General features: G+C 35.4%; 1 protein-coding gene and 1 long non-coding RNA gene across 14 annotated transcripts in view; one reads left to right on the forward strand and one right to left on the reverse strand.

Annotated features, from left to right (window-relative positions):
* Positions 1-24,638, forward strand: part of LOC105196478 (neurobeachin) — a 233,392-nt gene that overhangs the window by 69,865 nt on the left and 138,889 nt on the right. For all 10 annotated transcript variants that reach the window (XM_026135361.2, XM_026135358.2, XM_039459670.1 and 7 more), the window contains exon 2: positions 10,806-10,910. In XM_026135361.2, coding sequence (XP_025991146.1) covers positions 10,806-10,910 — 105 coding nt within the window. The remainder of the gene's footprint in view (positions 1-10,805; positions 10,911-24,638) is intronic.
* The window catches only part of LOC113003909, a 43,774-nt gene continuing 35,561 nt past the window's right edge, over positions 16,426-24,638 (reverse strand). For 3 of the 4 annotated variants that reach the window (XR_005576713.1, XR_005576712.1, XR_005576711.1), the window contains one exon: positions 16,426-18,660. This is a non-coding gene — a long non-coding RNA (uncharacterized LOC113003909). The remainder of the gene's footprint in view (positions 18,661-24,638) is intronic. The other variant, XR_005576714.1, reaches the window with a different exon arrangement.

Genomic DNA, 24,638 nt, shown 5'->3' on the forward strand with positions numbered 1-24,638 from the left:
CTTGCAAGCGAATCACTTCTTTCTTTCTATCATCTCATTAATGAATCGTCACGCGCGACACATGATTAATATTTTAGACATATAAGAAAATAATTCATACATCGTGAATCGAAATTGATTGTCACAAAGTTACATTTCAATATTAGTACGCTATTTTAAGAAACTTTTACCATGATATTCTGCGTCATTATTCATTGAGCCACTGCTCATGACTAATGCTCGGGACTAATCGTGAGATCAGAGCATTCATCAAACACAAAAAAGATCTCATTACCGATAAATAGAATTTGGTATAAAATAAATTTTATCGCAATTAATCGCAATAGATTTGTAGTTTACTGCAGAGACGTAGCACCTTCCTTGATAGTATCATTGTTTAAAACATTAAAATATATCTTGTGTATCAGTACAAAATATATTTTAATTTTTCAAACAATGATACTATTTTTCGTGGGGAAAATTACTGCATATCCCACAGGGAGAAGCTGAAGAGTAATGTGAAGTTAGAGATGGGTGTGCAGTCTCTTTTGTTTGGTCTCCGTTGTCTTTTCCCGACAGTGTGGACAACTATTTGTTATATCTCAAAAATGCAGACCGTTATAACGAAGCATCAACATCGCACGTGTCCAATTTCTCTCCTGGCTATTCCAACATTTCCACTTTTGTATCATCCCGTTATCATCCCAATTACTTTCAGCAGTCTCTTTTATTTTCCCTAACGAATATCACCAATAACAGTAATAAGAGAGAATGATAGAATCCCAATGGAAGGTACAGTGCTGTCATTATTTGACTTGTTTACGACTCCTTCGTCACTTCTACGTAGAATTCTTGTTAAAACCAGGAAGAGAGAGCGGGATATGCTGCACGCAATCCGCAGTAGAATGTCACAAGTTTCATTAATTAAGGGGAAACGTCTCCGAGTGAGTGTCACTGTCGTCGTTCGTCGTACGTGAACACGAACGACAGTGTAGCGCCTGATAGTATTAAATAGTATACAGAATGAGAAAGGACTAAATATGTTTCAGAGATGACATTGGCAACACCCAAACTAATGTTTGACTGTAATAGTTACTACAATACCTGAACTTCTCAATTATATTTACGTTTATTGTCATAGTTAATTAAATACTGAAAAGAAGAATTATCTCGAGTAGTTTGTCTCGAAAAATTAGTTTATCTAAAAATTATATTTACTTTATTTCGAATCGCGTGAATCTTAAATTTTTAAAGAGAAAATATATTATTTTAATTTGTAACTTCTTTCATACGAAAGTTATTCAAAGGTAAAAAAATTTTTTTTTAATTTTGATATTTTAACAATAGTTAATTTTAACAATTTTTAAACGGTTAATTTATACCGAAAAAAACTGTATTTCCAACTTGAGAATTTTCGTCTTATCTTAATAGCAGTTGTTCTAGAGTAGGTACAAAAGAATGTTCTTAACTTCAAAGGAAATTTTTCTAAAGAATAAATTAATAGCAAATATTCTTATTATTGTAAGATTAATTGTAAAAAAAATCGTTCAAAAAAAATATATATTTTTGTATTAAAAAGTTTTGTGAAAGATGTAGAAATAAGGGTGAATCTTGATGACACAATTGATCGTCCATTGCCTTCCACGATAGATAATTTTGTAATAAGACGTGGATCCCTTGAAAAACTACCTGATATTTCTGAATCTATTTTCCCAGATTTGATATGTAGAATGAAATTAAAGAAAAAAATAAAAACTTTGCTCCCGACTTTTTTGAATGTTTTGAAAAGTGAATACTTGATAGAATTGATCGTCCATTGCCTTCCATGTAATCGCGACATTGATATGTCGAAGCTCATCTTCATAAGATATTAATGACAGATAGATGTTATTGATTGCGTTCTGATTATATTTTGAAATGTTTTTAAGATATTTAAGAGAAACAATTTCATTGATGAGTAAGGGGAGAGAGGATGCAAACTTGTTAATTATAATTTATAATGTCAGATTATGCTGAAACTCGATTTGTAATATCACTTTCGTGACACTCCACGACGTGAAGAGACATCATCCAGCATTTACCAAACATGATCCTAACTCGAGATTCGTTGGCACGCGGACATTGAGCCAGGAATCGTGAGATTGACCCCGACTTCAACATTGCTCCGAATGCAAATCGGATAGTTTACACCAAGCAACGGCTCGAGACGCTTTCAGATTACGTCCTCTGATGCATGTTCGAGGATGCTTGGCGACAGCGCGAATGTCAGAGTCCGGTCGGAGTGTGTTGGACCAATCTGGAAAGCGACAGAGTGCTTACGTAGCAATGCCTCGTGGTTGAATTACGACGGAAAATTTACCCTATTAATTCCTTTCACGTTAAATAAGTAGGGAAAATGAACGAAATACTGTCAAATTCACGCCTCGCTAGAACTTCGGCATAAACAGTAGTAAATTTATACAGAATTTAGGGAGCTATTGAAATGATTATTATCGTAACTGTCGTTACCGTGGTTTCCAACATACTTGAATAAACAATGGCTCGATGGATACGATTCAATCAAACGTACGTAATGAAGCGTACGTATTGTCATTACTGTTTATCGTGTTTTCGTTCAGCACATTATGCACGAGAAAATTTACATTCAAATACATTCTGACATTTCGAAATTGGTTTGCGTTACGCCTGATTATAGCGAGGAGGAGGTGGGGGAGAGGGCTTTATAATTCGCGGACGTGCACAATAAAATCCCTGTTTTGCGTCGATCTACATATTCTACACTGCGAAAGCACTGACAATAGAATAATATCCATTAATTCGCTCGGTATATTCGCTAATAACCCTTGCCTAATCACGTAATCTATTAACAAGCATGGCTAGCGCAGCGGAATTCCTTTGTACGGTTTATACGTTAATAGCTGACCTCCGTATTACAGGGATCTGTAATCGACGCAATGTACGTTACTTATCGGATTGTTCCGGATAGTTTTGGGAGTCTGTGATTTTGGTCTCCTCAAAATGACATCACGTCCCTCCCTCCCCCCGTCGGAGCCAATGTACTGTCACCGACATAGTTGAAACGTGATATGCCCTGCTACCGGATCTGGAACTACGTTGGAAACTCCGTTTTCACAAAGGCACCAACGTGTAACAAACGCTACATGTAGCATACTTGTCCTCTTTGAGGTGAAGTACGTAGCTAACAGCTGTATGATATTTTTACTGACATGAGCGTTACGCGCATTTCACAATAGAGAGCTGACGAAAATTTTGCATTTTTACGCTTTTTAATATGGAATTTTTACTGTCGCAAAGGAAAAAAAATTTACACGTTAACGTCCGCAAATAGCACATGATTAAATACGAATATTTTCTCAGCTCTTCACGAGTTGGCAGTTAAATGTCCGTCAATTGTTTTTACTATTTGCGCTGTACGAAGAGATGGAAATTATTAATTATTTCTTTCTCTTTAACATATTTGTGCATAAAAGTCGCCTGAGAATTTATGACAAGTGAAAATTCTCCGGTGACCCGGCGACTAGGAGATATGAATTGCGAAGGAAAGAACAATGCTCCCACGAATTTAAAACCATCCAAGATGGCGGTCTAATTAAGAAGCAACCCAAGGTAAATATAAATGTTAAGCGGAAGCGAACGTAGGAAAAAGGGCGTGGGCGGAGAGGAGCGAGCGAATTACATAGTTCATCCGGAATGTCGAGACTTCCTACTCATGCATCATCTCCTATTTCTAAGTGGAGAGATAAGACTGCTGTTGTGCATTATAGATAAGCGCACATAAAAGCATGCAAATCTGCAGCATTTTGAACTCGTATTTTATTCATTACAAGTGCTGACGTTGCAGTTTTAAAACTGCACAAAACAAGAAACTGCAAATATTTCGTCAAAAAGTGTGTTTTCAGTTTATCTGAGAGCTCACCGCATAATGATTTCATGAACAAATTTCGTGAAATATTTCTTGACAAACTTCTGACGCATTTTATTCCAGCAAACGTAATTCCTGATTTCAATCTTAAACTAGATGGGTCCCTTGGTCTTATTTTTCGAGATGAAAGAAGTAATAACGTCGTTACAACGCGGCGGAATGTTTAGAGAAGAGGGGACAACGAGGTCTCCGATATCACTACAGAGAGAGAGAGAGAGAGAGAGAGAGAGAGAGAGAGTTACTTAAATCCGCGTCTCCCTATGCTACGGACAAATGTCGCCCAAAGTCGTAAAGTGGCAAGATGGGGTGAGCGGCAATAGGCACGTGGTTTGAAATTTCCTGGTACACAATTTGCAAATGCCCTACCGAAATAACCTCTGGCGCATAGCTGTACCGAAGAGAATTCCCCATGTTGGATCGAGTGGTCGTGAACCGAAGAAAGCAAACACACAGACGATACAAATATGTTAGCAGCTCGAATGCGGCATACCATGACACACATCGCAGTTTCAGCTTTTCAATTTAGTGCAATAATCAATTATGAAGCTTGCTTGTATAAAAATATTGTTTTGCAATAGTACTGAACGAATTATATAGCGAAATATAATTATAGTATCGCGTATCAAAGTTAATAAAATGAAAGAAATCGTATGTTATAATGAGAGAAAGCGACTGTTATTGTAACAATAGATTTATGGAAAAGAAAATAAAGAGGAATTATTTGGGAAATATCTCTTTCGAGAGAGCTATGTTTGCGTTCTGCAAGATTAAACGAAAGATAAATTGCCGTGTTTTACGCAGTTGCATCGCAGTTAACGTGTGACTGAGATTACTTCGACATGTATGCGCGACATGTAACTCACACGCGCGTCGTCGCGCATGGTATTACAAATTCAAATGCAGCACTCATATTGTCAGAGTTATGTTCCCCAGAGGTGACTTGTCACAGAGTCGACATTTCAGAACGCGCAACTGTAACCCCTTGTACCGATATGTAAATACAGCCGATGGAGATCTCGCAGAAGTCTCACCGGAGCACACAGAACAGTGGACCGTATCATTTGACGATTGAAATGCAGATCTCGATGCAGATTAATGACATCCCAAAGTAGATGCGTGCTCGTCGATCCGATAGACGTGCTTGCTTACTCTGACAGAAATGATATAACGCTCTGATCCTCGGGTCTTCCGCAAAGATAATATACGTGAACCTCATGTCGCACGACCGCGATACATATTTCCGCAAAAGCATAAATTTCTTTTTTGTGAACGTTCAGTACGTTGAATTATCAAATTGTGTGCAACGTTTTCGCCAAATTTTTTATGTATACATATGTAATGTCTGTTAGTTACATTGTGTATTTCATTAAATTTAAAACTAAAAATCTCGTTTCTGCATCGAGATTTTTCTTTTATTTTTAGAAATAAATTAAGATCAAAAACGTACAAATATGTAGGATCAAGGAAAACGCATTTTCAGAGGAAATGGAGGGCATCTAAAATTTCACAAACAAGATTGTCTCGGCAGTAACTTGATAAAGACTTTTCACGCAAACAACGTGAACGCGTTCGTGCAGTGCGCTTTTGTACATCGCGAATAAGGGCCCGCTTATAAATCGATTTTCCAATAAAATTTATTTGCGCTCGCTTTGCACCGATGATTATTACATCATAAAGCAAAACGTACTACAATAAATTTCGCTTTAACGATGCATAAGGAGAACTGCAAAGTGAATTATTAAGTTTCGATGGCAAGATACCAAATGATTGGAAATAATTGCGCCGCGTAGTAATCGTCACTCATAATACAAATATCGTTACTATATATCTCAATTTGTGAAAATAATTAAATTGCATAATATGTATAAATCTCAATTTAAAAGGGCTTATAAAAGGACTATGAAATCTTTTCACTGCAAAAAATGATGCTAAAGAACTTATTGAGTAACGTCATTACCAATTTAAAACGATTTTATATATTCGGCTTTGTAAGTTCGTAACTCCTTAATGGATTTCAGTGTCGAATATGCAAGTTAGACGCCTGTGCCTTGCGTAACTGTTTTTGTCAAAGGGATATGCAGGTGTAAAAGCGAGTGGTACCTAATTAGCGGTCAGCTCTGCCAGTCGACCTTAATTCACCGGTTCAGACTCACTTTTCGTTTGTCCGCCCGGTTCTCTCGGCTATACGTATCTATAGTGTCATTTGAGTTTAGTACACGATTTATTACGTATTTTGCATGTCTGTTTGTGCATTGCAAAATAGGAACATAAAGACAAAGGAATTATTGAACTCGAAGAAGGATACGAACGAGTCACACGCAGGCTTGAAATAAGAGGCCTAGATAGTGTCAATCTATATTTTATGACAAAGATAAGAGTTTCTACGCAAAAAAATTTTTTCTAACCATTCAACGCGACAATATGACAGTAAAAATTTCAGAGAGATATTTTTTTCAATGTTCGATTCTCGGCACGACGTGCCATTGGTTAAGCTCCAATAATCTCTTTAGCTCAACATTTGAAGATAGTTTTGAGGTTAGTTTTGTGACGATCCTTACAACACAACGATATCTTTTTCGATGAGAAATATAATAAAACATTTATCATTAGAAAAATTAATCAGAAATTTATAGGCAATCAATTAGCGGATTGCATGCTTGCTGTACAAAAAGGCTGAAGTAAGAATAGAAACATTATGGTGTATAGATTAAGTTTATATTGTCACGTATCAACCATTTCCGGCAATCGTTGATTAGGCAATCCCCTAAGAAAAATAAATCATTGCGTAATAGAGAGGGAGAAAGGTAGAAAGATAGAGTTTTATTGCCGATAAAGAAGGCTCAACGTCTCAATCGGATGCGGTTATACATATTCGCTGATAGATCCAAAGAAAATGACTTCCTTACTCATATACATATATAGTACGTATATATATCCTCCAAGTTCGTGTTACCTATAAGGGTAATTTATACGTAACGAGATTAACTTATGAGATATATGTCTTCATTTTGATACGAAGCAAGAATTTCTGTCACAACTGTCCAATTTGATTCTCCTTGAAATATGATGTTAAACAAAAAAATCTAAAAGACACCTATTTATTTTTTTTATATGTGCGGAATCTCATGATTAGGGGGTGAAACTCCTCTTTGCAAAAAAGGAATTTCTCTTTCGGGTCAAATATCGAATTTTTTTCTTTCCAACTTTAAAGTACTCTTCAAACTGTACAACTTTTGTTAAAAAATTTGTTTCTACTTTTTATACTTTCGACAATATTCGCATCATTTTCCTCATCTCTATTTTGCGCTTGTTGGCCCATTCATCCTTGTTAGTAACTTCTTTCGTTCGGTTCACCTCTCCCGGTACTGTGTTAATCAGATTTATCATTAAGCATTTCTGATCTTGTTCTATACGTTCTTAAATTATAATTCGTTCTGAGCTACCTCACTTTTAGTATTGGCACATAAGATAAATTTAATAAAATATTACTTTAAATGTTTTCTTAAACCTAGCAAATATTTCTTTTTACTAAGAGAAACATTTAAAGAAGTATATTTATTTTAACAAAGATTTTCCTCAATGATAAATACAATTTTTAATAACTAATAAACGGAAAATAATCGTAACACAAACTTGACAGCTTAAGAGCAACTCAAATCAATCCGTCGGCCGCGTCAAGGCGCGATCTTCTGATGTCTCACCCTCTCATCAATCGATATAAGCCGCAATAAAGGGCTAGCAGAAACCACGGGCGCAACAATATATTCGAATAATAATTTCAATGAAAAAAGATCTTATCACAAAATTTCATTGATTGATTTTGTTTTTTTTAATACAGGAATTATGATTAACGAATTAAAGCAAATAATTTGTCTTGTTGCATAGTTATATCAATATTTTAGTGTTATATATTAGTCATTTTTATAATTTTTGCCAGTTTATTTTATTGCATAAAGTCCAAGAAAATAAAATTAACCACGGTTTTTTCGACCCACTGGACTATTCCGCCCAACCCTATATTGCATAAACTGGTCAGGTAATCGCGAGGCATTTCCACTAACAGAAACACATGATTAAATGCTTTATGCAGTTTCACATTTTGCTGGTGAGATATAGCTAGGTGTACATATAACATAAAAAAGAATTAAATTAAATTCCGGGCAAACATTCTCATGTCCACCGTGCATCGCATATGCAAGAATGTAATTGCGTTGTAAATAGTTGGAAGTACGCCAAGCGGCTGTATTTTGAAAATTCTGTTTCTCCCTTATGGCATTCTAATCTCACATAATTATTCGCATAAATAGAATCAAAGAAATAGAGATCCGTAGTAAAATTCTTTTAAGATTATTATATTTCATTATAGAAAATAAAATGCCAGAAAGCGATTTCCTTCTAAAAAATATCTGACAATTCAATATAAAAATATATTTCTGTATGACTTTTTTTGAAATTTATTTTATAAGAAAATTTTATTTTTATAAATTGTTTAATAATAATCATTCTATTAATTATTGAAAAATTGAAGATTTGAGAAATTACAAGCAATTACAAATAATATAACATTTAAGACGGAAGGATATGAATAATGAGAAAGATATCAATAGCAGACACGTATGGGAGATTGCTATATCAATAATATTCTATTAATTATACAAAGGTTAATTTGTTATTATATCAGTAATCGTCAAATTACAGACTACGTTTACGAAAAATTATTTGTAAAGCAATGTTTGTTGAAATTACTACTGCTTTTAGTTTTGAGTTAGATCGAGTGGCAAACTTTATCATCTTATTATGTGCAACATGAGCTTTCCGAACGCTACGGTAAACTGTAGTAAAAGCGTCGGGCAAAAACAAGAAAGTACGAGCATGCCATTATCGAATACGGCGCCTCACGTAACAATTCTATTTTCCCAACATTGGTTTACGCTTTACCAGCGCCAAATGCGGTATTAGTTGCGAGTTTGGCGTAAAAGAGTAACATTCCTTCTCGCGGAAAGTTTGCCTTCGTGTTTCGCAGAAGAAATAGTTGCAGGAATATTCTTTCGGAATGGAGAACGAAACCGATACCCTCGATTCTGATCAATCTCCCAGCTCACAATACTACTCCTCGGAAACAGAGAATAAATAAGATCTGGATGTGCTATTTGATCGGAACTGTTGAATCAGGATAAGCTCCGCTTTCAATCGCCGGCACAGTCAGCTTTATAAACGATTTTGCGTAAGTAATGAATTTTTATGAGCGATCGACGCTCGTAAAAATTGGTTATGACCTCGCCGTAGACACAGATATGATCGTAAGAAATTCATGATCGATATACCGGTACGTTTGGAAGAAAACGAAGCAGGAAAGAAAAAGAGTGAGAACGCGAGAGAGGAGAAGTACGGAGGATGATCGCGAAATACTTCTCCGGAAATTACGCTCTCTCCGCAGAGGCAGCACTTCCGGTCCGGCTATATATAAGTCGTCCTAGGAAGAAGAAGAACCGCAAACGGACATAGCCCGTAAACTTTCAGTGTCCAAAATGTTTTGTCTGCAACGTTTAAGTATCGTCCCTAAAAATACATCTTTACTACGCGACTGATCCAAATACGCGTACGGTTTCCCCAAATGATCACCGTTCCGAATCGCCCAATGCGGATCATGCATGTATATTACATTGATTTTTTGAACGAGTAACTAAGACAATCTGCTTTCGACTTATGTGAAAGTGCGATTGTTTCTCTAAATGACACAAATCAAGAAAAATTTACTTTGCTTTGTGAGGTACATATATTAATTTTTCAGTATGACAGAGATTATTACAATGCTGACATGTGTATATTTTCCTCACGCATAATGCGCATCTCTTGTTCAGATGCCACAGTCTCCTCTCGAAGGACAACTATAAATGTGCATCTCACTTAAATTGTCGGAGAGTGTCGGACTAAAAATTATATTAGACAAAACAGGCGCGCGCTACAGAGCTTTTGATATTACATTTCATTTTTGAATCTTATTTTCATAATTATATTTTCACAGCTGTCAATGTAACAGCTGTCAAAATTCAATCAACGCGAAGACAGCTACTCTCGCAAGACGAAGTAAGCCAAACGAAAGAACCAATCAGTATCGCGGAAAATCGTCAATAATAAAATCGTTTTATTTACGCCTTTCTATGAGAGAGAAGAAACGTAAAATGGGAGTGGCTTTTATTCACTGTTCTTTTATGCGCAATAACGAGCGATACTGTAATGCTCTTAAAAAGATGCAATATGGATGTGTAATCCAATGCAAATTTTCGCTCGCTCATGCATATATTATAAAATGCTGTTATTTATTCATTTTATGCGTATCGCGTAAATCGGATATTGTTTTTCGTCGGACATGAAATATATTTAATGAACCAAGAAATCCTATAGGTACACAAAAGCGACACTGCATTCGAACTTGGAAAAGAGTGTGCCTCTACCAATTAATATTAATAATCACGATACAAGGCAATCAGCGATTGGTTGTCAAAATGGTATTATTTGTTTCACTCTGCGCGTGACTATCCGGATTTCGATATTACGGTATAGCGTTACATAAACCGTTTCATTTGACGTACATCCGGGTATCGGACGATGAGGCTTTCAGTTAGCAACATTTCCGCGATTAAATACCGACGCTACCTATATATATCCCTCCCCTGGGAACTTCCGATCCGCTTGCGCGCGTCCAGAGTTACTATTTATGACTATCTCATGTATTTGGACACAGGAAAGTCAATAATGTACATACGTGTTGTCGGAATGAACTTTGCTTGTCAACGCTATTACGCGTAAAACGCTTTTCGGATTATATGGTTGTGCGAAACGTCAACGTTTTTAACATGTTTTCCTTTCTTTTTATGCGTAGCTCGTGGGCGGTGAATTCGACATGGAGCTGAATTTCGTGATACAGGACGCACAGAACATCAGGCACATGCTGGAGCTTCTCGACCATTGCCCACCCAATCTCCAGGTAAGCGAACTACGTGATGTTAAACTAGGTCGAATTAATTACGCGCGGAAAATATCCAACGTAAATCCAGGGAGAATGCGGTGGAGAGTACGGATAAGCGAGCGCCCGTCGATATCGCAATATCGGTAATTGAAATTGAAAATCTATTGTGTACTTGTGCGTGTATATAGACATACGTATGACAGATATGTTTGTGTGCGTATATATATAACGCTTCTTATAGCGCAATGTTCACGGGAATGTGAAGAACATGAAGATAGAAAAGTGATTTCTAAGATCCTTCTCGGATATCATCGAGTAGAGTCGAGTTACACTATTGCGTTGGAGCTGATCGAGGAGCTTCAAACTACTCAATCTTCCCCTTGTCTCGACGGTTCTTGCAATAGACAGCAATTTTTATCTCTTTATGAGATTTCTCATTTCTCACTATTCGATTTATCTAATTCCTTTAATCCTTATCTGCCAATATTTTCTAGAAATAATTGAATCGCGATTCGAATTCACGTTGCAATTTTTTTTTTGTAAATCAACGATTAACAATAATAAAATGTTTCTGCAAGCATTGCTTAATTTGTAAGTGCATAAGTTTACAATATTTAACAAATCAAATATTAATACTTTCTATTAATTTAATAATTCATCCTAGTTTATTTTATTTTTACTTATTTTTATTGTATGTTCTACAATTTTTTGTTTTTTTTTTGCAATGAATAATTAGAACACAATTTAACGTTGGATTCTTCACTAATTTAGATTATTCTAATTATAAAAATTTCTAGCTTTGAGTAAGTAAATATTTACTTATTCTAAACAATTTAAATATCGTATTAGTAATCGAGTTCATTGACACTACAGAACGTCCTCTGTCGCTCATTCTGTCGCGATAGAATAATTCTGCTACTGAATATGAATTATATCTCAACTAAAAAACAAAGCGATCAATACCGTGCATCGCATATACGCTGCAAACGCGTGAAATAAAACCGCAGTAATTGAAGTTATGCGAAAAAACGGACAACTTTTTTTTGATACTGAAATCGCAATAGCGAAACACTGATACAATGACGCATGGGGAAGGAAAACTGTCGTATGTAAGAGTACATGCACGAATTTTCAGTACTCTCTTTTCTGCCTTTCTCTCTGTCCCTACTTTTGTTTGATGAAAAAAAAAAGTATGCGGCGTGCGCAGGATACGCACAATCTCAACGTACAAAAGGATTGGAATCCATTACGCGGCAAATTTTTCATGGATAGAAACGGAATTTTTTTTTCGATCACATAGTATGAGATTTATCACCGCTTTGAAACATTCTCCGCTTTTCCATGCTCGTGAAGCATTCAGAGACGCATCGATTCACAGTGGAGGAAAAAATATGATCTCGCGATATCATACTATCAACAGAAAAATAGCCTGATGCAATCTGATTGATATTGATCGATGTAGACATGTATCGAGTACTGACATATAATAACTGAGCAAGAGAATAGTTATTTGTCAAAATATTACTGGCAGAAATAAATCATTTAATCCATTTCAACAATTTAGTTTGAATCCTATACGATAAAATTTGTGCGTGCTTGTTAATTAATAAAAAATAGGCACTTTAGTTGTTTTATTTTAAACGGTAATTTGTTTGATTTCTCCTGTTTTATTTGACTTTTAACAAACAATAAATCTCCTGGACATCTATCTTCATTTAATCCTGCTATTCTGCTCGAATTTATTACACTGTCAAACGTTTAAGTCAATATAATCAAAAAACTCTACAATTTTTTTCACAGAAAAAAGATTTTACATTAACTGCTAAATCACGCATTAAATATGTAAGAAAAGATTTTCGAATCATCTTAACAAATTTAATATGAATCCCAAACAAAATTTATGCATTTCTGCTAATAAAAGAATAAAGGCTTTAATTATTTTAAATAATAATTTATAAACTATCCTGTTTCATTTAATTCCATTTTTAGTAGAAAATTGTTATCCTGGATGATTTCATTTAACTAAAATCAAATATGCAATTAGCTTTAACCCTCTGTAGGCACACATATTTCTATTTACTTTGTATTGCACACTGAGTCTTTTTTGGCACAGTCGCAACTGTGGCTTCATGCTGATCTTAAATAAATTGCCAAGCGATGGTGTCGCTTGGCGAATAAGATCTCAATATTAACAAGACTTTTTACGAAAAATCTATCTCCCTTTATTTCGGAGAAATTTAAGAGTAAAACACTTGAAACAAAAATCTCGGTGTGTCTACAGAAGGTTAAAAAAATGATTATAGCCGATTTTTATAATGTGGGTACGTGTATTTTGTAATAGAATAAGATAGGATAAAAAGTTGCTTAAAGTAGAGAGATAGATTGCCATAATCGCGTTGGTTTAATTAAGCCTAATATTAAGCTTTTCTTAATTCAAATTCGAAGATCTACATATATTAAATGAATTAAAGTATCTAGTATTTAAAAATAAATTGTATTTAATAGTGTATTGGGATTTTAACTATGGCCGCCTCAATAAGAGTGTTTCACGTCTATGTTCATACTACTCTCTCAAATATGAGTGTGTAGTATGAACACAGACGCGCAACATCCCCATTGAGGCGGCCATAGTTAAAATCTCAATTATCGTTGGAAAACAGTCACTAAAGATAGTATTTATAGGTATAATACAGCAATACTGATGCTAAAAAATCAGAAAATCTATTACGTGATGATACATGTATTTTAACTTATCACTGTAGTGCTCTTGCCATGCCAGAGCTCCGTAGAAAAGCGCCAGAGTCTTATGTACCACTATCAATAGGACTTTCCCAAAGTACATGAATGAAAGTATCTAATAGATGTTGATGGAAAAAACATTTTGTACGTAAAATATTATTAGAGTTCTTCAGAAATAGTTTTCTTTTTTAGAAACATGATGTTCTTGAATGGATTCTTAATCATTTTGGTTAGAAACATTATACGTTTGGAACAAGTAACTTAACTTCTCGACATCCAGGACGAATCTAATGATTTCGCGTTAATTTAGCACAAGCGCGCTTGCATACGATTCGTGCATCATTTTATTTGGAATAAATAAACGTATTACTTCGCGAGGCCAGATACGAAGATTAAAGAAAAAGGCTTTCCGCAAAAAGCACCGTCTGCTATGTATTTTCAAAGTTCGTGTACGCCTCGCTTCGTTAAAAGCGGCGTACGACTTGGCGAGAAAGGAAAGTAAGAACGGCGAACTTTTGTAAATAATAGCGGGTCCTTAGCCGCCATGTCGGGTGGAGGAAAATCCGTTTACGCTTTCGTCGCTCTTCGCAAACTCATACACGACACTTGAGCCTTCGCAGCAAACTTTCGGCGTGAAAGTAAATAGAAATTTAAACTAGATGGATGAAATAGACAAAGTTATGAACCTTCTGTTCCTTCGCTAATCATCCGCGGTCGCCTGTCCTTCCCTCTAGCAACGAAAATCACGAATTTCCGTGCAGCAAAGACAGCTCAGGTCCAAACCAGATTAACGCGAATTCGTTATTTAAAAATTCTTTGCCAGTTAAATTACCAAATTCCTAGCAGTATTGCGATTTACGCGAAAACTGAAAAGCCGCAGTATCCGGCAGCTGCGGCAGATGAGAATTAATTTGTACTCTGTACGCGGCTGGAAACGCTCATTCCAGTGCGGTGGGATCATCGCGTATTAACGTTAAGATGCAAGTTCATGGCGTAAGGGTAAGATCCGAGTACACTTATTACTGGTTATTACATACAAGATGTTTCCCCGCTCTCGATGTTTCTCCTTACATTTTCTTATAAATTTTAAGAGGAAACAAGAAAAGCAACCTTAAAAATTTATAATTTTGTAAATTGTACATTAAATGTTTTTGTTATTAAATTTTAATTTAACTTATTATTTTAAACGGATTTACTTAAAATTAAAAGAAATATGAGAAAATGGTCTTTTTTGTTCATAATTTTACATATAGGTTCTCTTACTTATCACGTGTGCGATATTTTAATAACATTCTCATTCCTAAATTAATCAATGCTTTAGAATGTTTGGATAAACACTTACTGTCCGTGTGAAATAGTTCTAAATTGTAAATTCTACGAGTAACAAATAAAATAGTAGACAATTATTCCATGATTGCTCTGCCGTCGCTTAATGTCTCCCAGGCATCGCCTAATGAATCCTCAGATTCCTTGGTTGCACTCACACAACACTTTCGAAAACGCAGTTAATTACGATCGTGCACGCTGCTCGCTAGAATACAAGGATCGCACGACACTTGGCACGACACTCCCGTTGTTAACCGCGACATCCCGTAAATTAGCATAATGGACGAATCTCGAACGGTCGGTTGATATAACGCCGAAGTTATATTGCGCGGTTAACGTACAGAGCTAATTATGGCTATACTTGTATTATTCATAGAGAGTAATCGCTCATCCTCTAGTACCTGTCACGATCGCGCGTTGAGAGATAATGCCGCGAAAATGACTTGAAGGCACACGTAACAAAACCAAAAGTACGCGTGAGTACTTCGTATAGATGAATGCGAACTAACTAGCTACTTTAGCGAAATATTTAATATTTAATATACTATGAAATAAAAATTCTTTTTACGTAAAATCGATTGTTCATGAATGATTGATATATCGCAACGGCTTTTTGTTGCTCAAACCGATTCAATAATTCGTGCGTTATACCATCCTCTAAATTCGGAAATGATAGATAAATCGACGGGAAATTCCAAATCCGAGGCAAGATAATTTCGAACGGCATTAGGGAAATGATCTTAAGTACTACGTAGCAGCGATTTATAATTCCGTAGTTCAAACTTTTCAAGAAAATCAAGTAAGAGTGAGAGAGAGAAAAAAAGGGATCAATATTTCAATAACATTTGTTCACTTGATATCTTTACCATAATCTAAATTCGAATCATGAACAGCAGAAATTAGCAGCGAAGACTAATTACGACATGATTTGACCGCGACTATACTTCGAAAGATAACAAAACGCACAACGTGGCTTTTTCCTCCGATTGCACGATTCAATGTTTAAAGATTTTTAATATTTTTTGGAAACTATTATCGTTATCTGGCAATAAAAAAAAATATTTTTTTTTAATTTGCTAATTATAAAATGGTTATGTTCAACAGAAATATGGACATACATAAATGTGTATATTAGGAATAAAAACGGTAAAATTTTTAAAAATTAATTTAAAATTAAATTTATCGTTCAATTATAAGAAAATTCTAGATTTTTCAATCTAATATTCGCTATTACTTTCGACTTTGTTCAATTTCTAGGCAACTGATAAATACTTTCTCGAGAAAAAGATAGCGAGTTTGATGTAATGAAGTCATCGAAGCTTTTGCGCATCTCTTCTTTAATCTTTTTTAAAAAAAGGCAAAGAATATATCGAAGTTAGTTGTAGTTGCTTTTCCGCTAGCTTGATTGGATTTCTTACTGCGCTAACTTCTTGAGCGACTGTCATTGCGAAGATAGCGACTATGTGTATTGAGGGGCTAATAATGTAATTTTCCTTTAATCCTCTCGTCAATTCTCACCCCGAGAAATATCTGTAACATACAATATCCATTGATTAGTATGGATATCTTATATGTATATACATTCTGTACATGTTACAAATATTACTTACCCCAAGATTGTCTTCTAGTCTTCTTTCTCTTCCTCTTCAGATTAACTCACTCACCCGCGAAAATATGAATACGATTGCGCGATAACATTATGCTTTGATCCTGCGCAGGACATTTGAAAAGCATGCAAATATAATGAGAAAATTTATTACTGACTCACCGACCGATGCGCAACGAGCGAAGTTACTCAGCCACGAAGCTACGACGATACTTTAACACACAAACATAAGATTTAAAAATTAAAATTGCGCTCGCAATAATCAATATTTCAAAAGTTAATTCTTATCCACCCAGAACGGTTTATTTAAGTTAAAAAATATTTGTTTGACTCAAAGAAATTTTTGCACTGCTGTATGGTTAAAGAAATTTTCTTTGACTCGAAAACATTTGTTGATTAAATAGTTATTTGTTTGCATTAAACAAATAATATGAACAAATAATTTATTTACTCTTAAAAAGACTAATAACGTCATTTCTTAAAATCAAATAAATTTTTATTTTCCGCAAAGGTATTTTCATTTCAACTTAAAAGAATCATGTTAAAGAAACGATTTCATCAATTGAAATGTTTTTTTTTTCTAGGTGTGTATAAAATTTTATATAAATTTTCTTTAAGTAGCTTTTTTTAGTTTACAGCGCTAACATTAAAAGAAAGGGAGAAAGATTATTAAATTCATATAAATAAGAAATTATATTTACCCCAAGGTTGCTCCGCTGGGGCCCGATGCCTTTCCCAGGCCTGCTCCTCCTCTCAGTGTCCTCAAGGTTGTCCTCTTCCACTTGTTGTACACGCGGGACACTCGCGAATAATACTAAATTTGCGCGCGTGGACTTATTATTTATAAAGTTTTTCGCGCGACACTGCGGCACTTCGGGTTTATAAAACCCATGACATGAGTTCCCATTCACAGGGATTCCCGTGGATTCAGCACCCCGCGTCGGCGAGTAGAACGCACGCGTACCCACCCCCGAACAAGGGTAAGCCCCACGCGGAAGAAAACGAAATCAATGGTATTGAATTCCTACGCCTCTTGTCTCACAAAAATCACGTCTAAAATTGACTCGTTCATACGCCCAGCCAACGGATCATCTTAATCAGTCCCACCGGATCTTATATCCAAGCGGCGTCGACAAGACACTCCGGCAGGACGAGAGAAGAAGGTACTCATTGCCGACGTCTAGCATTTTAAACGAATCAGGAAATGAGAGCCAGCCTCTCGTCACAAGCTTAACCTACAAGGCCAAGTTCTGACCAAGTCAGATTAAACGTGATTCACCTAGCTCGAACCCCAGATCCAAAGAATCCAAAAAGAGTATCAAGGATCTAAGAAAGCCTTAGGGTGGACGAGAGCAAGAGAAACGCGCGAATCCAAGGCAACTGATCCGAATTCTTACCGCTTAGGACCAAACCGATCGCCGGAGACAGAGCGTGTAAACCTCACACAACCAGACAGCCGCGCAACATGCACACGGGGCATGTCATACATGCGGCTCGGCATTACCTCGTGCACGGGCACTCGGCATGGAACGTCGCGGTGCGGCGCGCACGCCCACCATGCGCAACGCCCTAGTAAGAATATTCATTGCCAAGCAGCGGGGGTGCGATTCCCGACCCTCGAATTAGGATTTTTTTTATCAAATGGGAGTTATGAAAAATGTCTATATAAGTCCAGTATTTATACGGCACTCCCGAGACAAACGCGCGACGCGACGAACCGGCTGCGGTTCGTTTGTTTCACAATATTTCGACGACGATAAACGTTGGCTTCCTCTCGTCAATTCTCACTCCGAGGAATATCTGTAACATACGATATCCATTGAGCAGTATGGATAGGTTATATATACATCCTGTACATATGTTACAAATATTACTCACCCCAAGGTTGTCTTCCAGTCTTCTTCCTCTTCTTCAGATTAACTCACTCACTCACTCACTCGCGAAAATACGAATACAATCGCGCGATAACATTATGCCTTGATCCTGCGCAGGACATTTGAAAAACATGCAAATATAATGAGAAAATGTATTACTGACTCACCGACCGATGCGCAACGAACGGAGTTACTCACAATCAGCCACAAAACTACGATGATACTGTAACACACAAACATAACATTCAAAAATTAAAACTGCGCTCAAAATCAGTAAGTTCAAAAGTTATTTTTTATACAACCAGAGAAAGGTTTCTTTGAGACAAAAAATATTTGTTTGACTCAAAGAAATTTGTGCATTGCTATACTGTTAAAAAAATTTCTTTGATTCAAACAAATTTTATGATTGTTCCTTTTATTACAATTAAAGAAATACTTATCGTGCAACGCAATCTTTCTTTAAATAAAAGAAATGTATTTTTAAAACTAGAACAACTAAATTATTTTTTACATTTCTGTTAATACTTTTTGAAATTAAATAATTATTTGTTTAAATGAAACAAATAATATAAACAAACATAACTTATTTAGTTCTAAAGGCTAATACGTCATTTCTTAAAATTAAATTTCTATTTTCCACAAAGATATTTTATAATTCGGTTTTGCAATTGATGTTGATTGGCTGACTAGAATCAAGCTACAATTAATCTTCTTCAAGATTTGTTCAAGATTGTCGTAGAACCTATTTTTCATCACCCACTATAATTTTGTATAAAATTCTGTTTAAATCTCGTCACCAAAGACATAATTGTCTCGCGTCGCTTTTTTATATTGTTCGGGCTGAGTTCATGTGGAATCAGCCTAGCTTTTGAGTTCTTCCTAGTTTATTTAACTATAGAAAATTATTTTCTTAATCATTCCAAATTATAACGCGAGTTCTTCGTAATTTTGAATGGAATTTCCACTTGATAACTATTCAAATTCCCAAATTCTTTATAAAGTTTGTTGAAAATGAATCGAAAAACATAAGCATATTTTTTTTATATCCCTGAAGCTCCATTTTTAAAAATTCTCTGCTCCTAATGTCGTTTATAACTCACAACTGATGTACTAACGTTAAAACATTTTTCGCATCATTTCTTGGGTCTAATATTTGCCATTAGAATATGTCGTTTGTGGTTTTGAGACGCATTACATATTTCACTGTACGTTCGCGTGGAGCCATCCATCTCCTTGAGATCTAAGCTAAGCATAATGGACCAGCGTAATGCTCGCGGAAGCGTATTCTACCTAAATCTCTAGTACTTTTCTGTTAGAATCTTTGAGTAGACGAACATCTTTGCGGGAATCGCGTAGCGACGACCGCGTTAAAGAGACACAATGCAGTTTGAAAGTACCATTTGCGACGCATTCGTATTTACGTCACTTTGAGAAATCGACGGAAAGCTTTCTAAATGAACTGCTCACCCATCTTGCGTTACATTCCTGTCTTCATCCTTTCAATGAATATGTTAAGGGGAAATTTTCCTTTTATTAAAGTACCATAATTTTTAAAAACATTGTAACTGATGTTCAATAATAAAAAAAAAATGAGCAAGTATAACAAGATCACAAACAAGTGCTACTTTTGATCTTCTATATTTCTAATTAATATAGAAGTCGTTTACTCGATTCGTTATCGCAACGTAATGAGATTATATCTCCTTCGAAGAATATGAGAGAATAAAAGTGGGTGTTACGCGATCGATAATAAAGATCAGAGGATCAAATTAAATTTTCAGCATAGTAAAGCAATTTCACCATTCGTGAATGAAGATGCGGGCACGTGGTGCGTTTTCGAAGAGGAAAATTAAAATGGATGAGACACCCGTCTCGAAGGAAAGGTCGGATAATGTGAACGCCTTCACTCAAGAGCTATTTCAGGAAATGGTAAGAATATGGAGGTTAAGACGTTCTTTTTGACATACTGTTGTTTACGGTTGAACAGGTTATACGTCGAATCGAATTTCGCGTTATCTGTTATCGCTCGCTAACTTAACAGAACACGACATTCTTCCTAGTAAAACTCATTACAGCACATTTTCTCTTTATCATGCATATGAGAATATAAGATAAACGTTTTCCCTTATTTTTTACAAACTATGTTTGTCTGATCTTTTTTTTTATTTCGGAACGTGATTATATAAGTAAACGTTTTTAAGTGAATGTATAATACAATTTTACCTCCACAAGCAAACGATACATTTTAAATTTCCATACAATGACAAAAACAGAATTTCAGTTCTAATTAAAAATATTATTAAATGTAGCGCTGCCTGGAAAATATAATATTGAAGAGATTATTTTTATTTTTATATGGCAAAGATCATGTAAACGAATAGAATCTAACGATTTATATGATGAATTTACAAGCGAGGATATCAGTTTTTTACTGCGTGAAACGTAACAGCGATTTGCAACGACTCACAAACGTTCGTGAATTCGATTTTATCCGGGTATTATGTCGCATTGTTATTTTGATGAGATGTAAAGCCGGATTACCGCTGGCGAACACTGCACTCCACATGCGATATTTTGCGTGCATCATAAAAATCTACGATGTATTTCTATAGCAATATATAAATAGACCGAATTGGTTTCAATAAACAGATAATTGATATATTGCACATTAATGTAGCAAAAATAAAGTTTAAAATTAGTCAATTTATTAGCCAATCAATTACTTAAGAATGACGTAAAGATTCGCAAGCATTATTTTAGAATTACATTTATAAAAAAATTCTTAGTGAACATCATTTGTGTAATAATTATGTTATCATCACGTAATTAAATGAAATTTAGTGAAAAGCATTGGTAAAAAATATAATCAATTAGCTACTAAATTTATCACAGTGGATTATTAAAACATGTATAGTAGCCTATAAAATTTCTCGGCCTTATTACTTTCAATTGACAAACTCCGAACTTTCATTAGATTTCATTACCTCCCTCTATATTGCGTTCTATTCAGTTTACTGACTATTAACAGCGTTTAAGCGTAATAACTTGGATATTGCAGGATCGTTTTCAGTCTTCATAAATTTCGAGACGCTTTAAAGATGCTATTTCTACAACAGACGCGGAATATAAATTGTAATTCTTGCGAATATGTCATTTTTTATAGTGAAAAAAAAGACCGGCCAGCGAACTACCATTCATCAGTATTTTCCGAAAAAGAAATCCGATGCCCACACACGTTTATAAAGAAATATAAACAATTTTTGTTGACTTGTCAAAAATATAAATGTAGAAAAACGGTCTATCGTGTATGAAAGAAAGACCAAACCGATCAATTGTACGTTGATGTATGGCAAAATCCACTAAATTTATTTGAACATTATTGGAAATCAGTAAGAATAGAGTTAATAAAATAAATTAATTTGTAAGTAATGTCTACATATACTAACGGATAAATAAAAGATTAGATGTAAAATTAAAGAATTTTTAATTGTACTTACAAAATAAGCAGAATATTTCTCAAATCAACATTTATATTGACAATATCCGCAGCTATCTTTAGCTTACGGAAATAATTTAAGTCAACGATTGCGTAAGTATCAACTGCGGTGTCAGTTATGAAATCAGCAGTTTGTCGATACTTCGCTTATCACTCTAGATTCTCTTCCCTCTTTGAACCTTACAGTACATTGTAATTTATTTATAAGTTTCGATAATGACAGTGATGTCAGTTAATCGCAAATCATTACCACGGAGAATTGTACATAATTACCTACCGAATAATTTATGCTATTAGTGGGCGGAAGGGATCCAACAATTTACACAATACAGTTACACATTTTCCCCTGTATCTGGGAGGGAATAGAGAAATCAATAGGGAAATTGGACATCAAACGTTAATGCGATCAACATTGAATCATTGTACAATTTAAATAGCAACAATCGCGCTGTCTTGTCAAATTTTTGGTCAAATTTTGTCGAACGCATTATGCATTTTATTTAGATCTTTGGTAAAATTACTGTGTGAGGTTAATTGCTCGCAATAAATTCAATTATTATCGCAACGTTGCACGGAATATTTTAGTTCAAAGGTAACCACTATGCGTAATATCCGTAATGCATATCTAAAATATAGATTTTCTCACGGCTTTTACAAAATTATTCGATTTGTGATTTTATCAAATATTACGATTAATGCTCTGCATTCTCAAATTATTTTATGTAATTTTACACTAGAGCGTCATTAACGTATTATTAATTATTACATGATACAATGATACCAGTAATATGCATATTCTATTTTAATATCATTTTCCATTTGATTCGAAATATTCGTAACCATCAATTATATAATCCCTTTCATTTTTACCTAATTTTTTTTTTAATATTTTAAATTATTAAAAATTTCAGAAAATTATCAAATAATAGGTAGTATAAAAATGTTATTTAAAATAAAAATTGGTCATTTTAAATTAATTTACGTTTGAATCTCACATATCTCAAACAAATAAATATGTATCATTCAAGAGTGCTCGTATCGAGAGAGAGAGAGAGAGAGAGAGAGAGAGAGAGAGAGCCCTAAACATTATCCTCTTTATGAGGTGATCGTTATCTTCGCGTATCTAGAGTACGCTGTAAGTTTAAAGATATTTCGATTATCTAGATAAAGGTAAACTTGCGCGCGAGGATTAAAGGAACGGTTTCGTCTTTCTAAAGATAAGGCATCATCGTTCATAGTTGATGAGAGGCGAAGTCTCGACAGACCAATAAGGCCGCGCCTTTATATGCGTGTAGCAAACTCAGTAAATTAGCTACCCGGACGAGAATGCAGATTATAGATGTTACACCACGTCGGTCGAAGCTCCGCTACGCTGCTCGACGTGCCGCACGTGCGCCATCCAATTATTGTACATCAAGTCGGGTAAAAATGTTCGCGATTTTGCAGCGCGGTTACGACGCGAGGTTTTACGACGTGTCGCCAACGCGGCAAGTTGCAGACCGTCGCGTCGCCGCGTCGTCGGTGACGATCGGGTAGAGCGCGGTTGTAATTTTCACCTCTGCCTCACCAATTATGTTACTCGCTCGTGTTACACGTCGGTACGATTACATGCATCTCGCTTACACGTGTTCGCATCTATGTCCACGTGCACGAATATTGGGTTATTAACCCGGGCGGAATATTAATCCTGGTTAGCAGCAAGTGCCGCGATAATGGTGACACTTGTGCCGCGGTCACGGAGAATTTATGCCGACGAATATCGCGGCGCGGCTTATTTCAGCAAATCGATGCTGATGAATCGGCAAGCGACTTGGTGCAATATGTAACCGATTGATTTCACAAGCGTTTATTACTGTTTCAATAGTAACTGGGTAATAAATCAGCAATATAATTTATGGATAGATACGATACTTGGAAATAATATATACAGCGACCATGCCAGTTCTACACAATAGTGGTATTTGCGGTACAATCACCAAGAATTTTACAATCGGCGAATTGTTTTCTCTATTGATATTAATCAAGTGCTGTTGTACGCGAATGTTTGAAATAGCTACAATGGCTGGAAAATACACGGCGAGTTTGTTGACTTACGAATTATGAGAACCACTTTCTTGATTATATCAAATTCGATGTATTGAGCTGCCGGGTAGCATGGTGCGCAGAGTGATAGACTCGTAAATATGGCGAATTTGATCCCAGACAGCCCGCGTTTTTAATTCGTACGACTCTTGACAATAGCCGCCAGCTTGTACGATCGTCAGGTAAGGCTATGCTCAGACTACAAATTCGATGTATTGATCTAAGATATTTATCCAATTTAAGCGGGAAAGTTGCATAAAAGTTATTTCTTGCTTCTAGAATGTATTATTAACAACTGAAGAGAAAGAAAAAGAGAGAGAGGGAGAGGCGTGAGTGTCTAAGCTTTTATAGACCAGAAGAAAGTTCTCCTAACATTTTCAAGAAGTTATACCTGCTGATATTCGCTAGTCGGCCATATTTCTATAAAAATTTCATCGGGAGCTCTACCATACATCACACAGCACGTGCGCCTATATTTTCTTGTGCTGCGGCAACGGCAAGAAATGAATTCTTGCTAGAACAATTCCGTGGACCATATAACATGCCACAGAAAATATTTACAAGCTAAACAACATTGATAATGTTATAAAGATATTATTTTGTAAAAATAAGTATACGTATAT

Source organism: Solenopsis invicta, chromosome 2 (genome assembly GCF_016802725.1).
Source record: "Solenopsis invicta isolate M01_SB chromosome 2, UNIL_Sinv_3.0, whole genome shotgun sequence".
NCBI classification, from domain to species: Eukaryota; Metazoa; Arthropoda; class Insecta; order Hymenoptera; family Formicidae; genus Solenopsis; species Solenopsis invicta.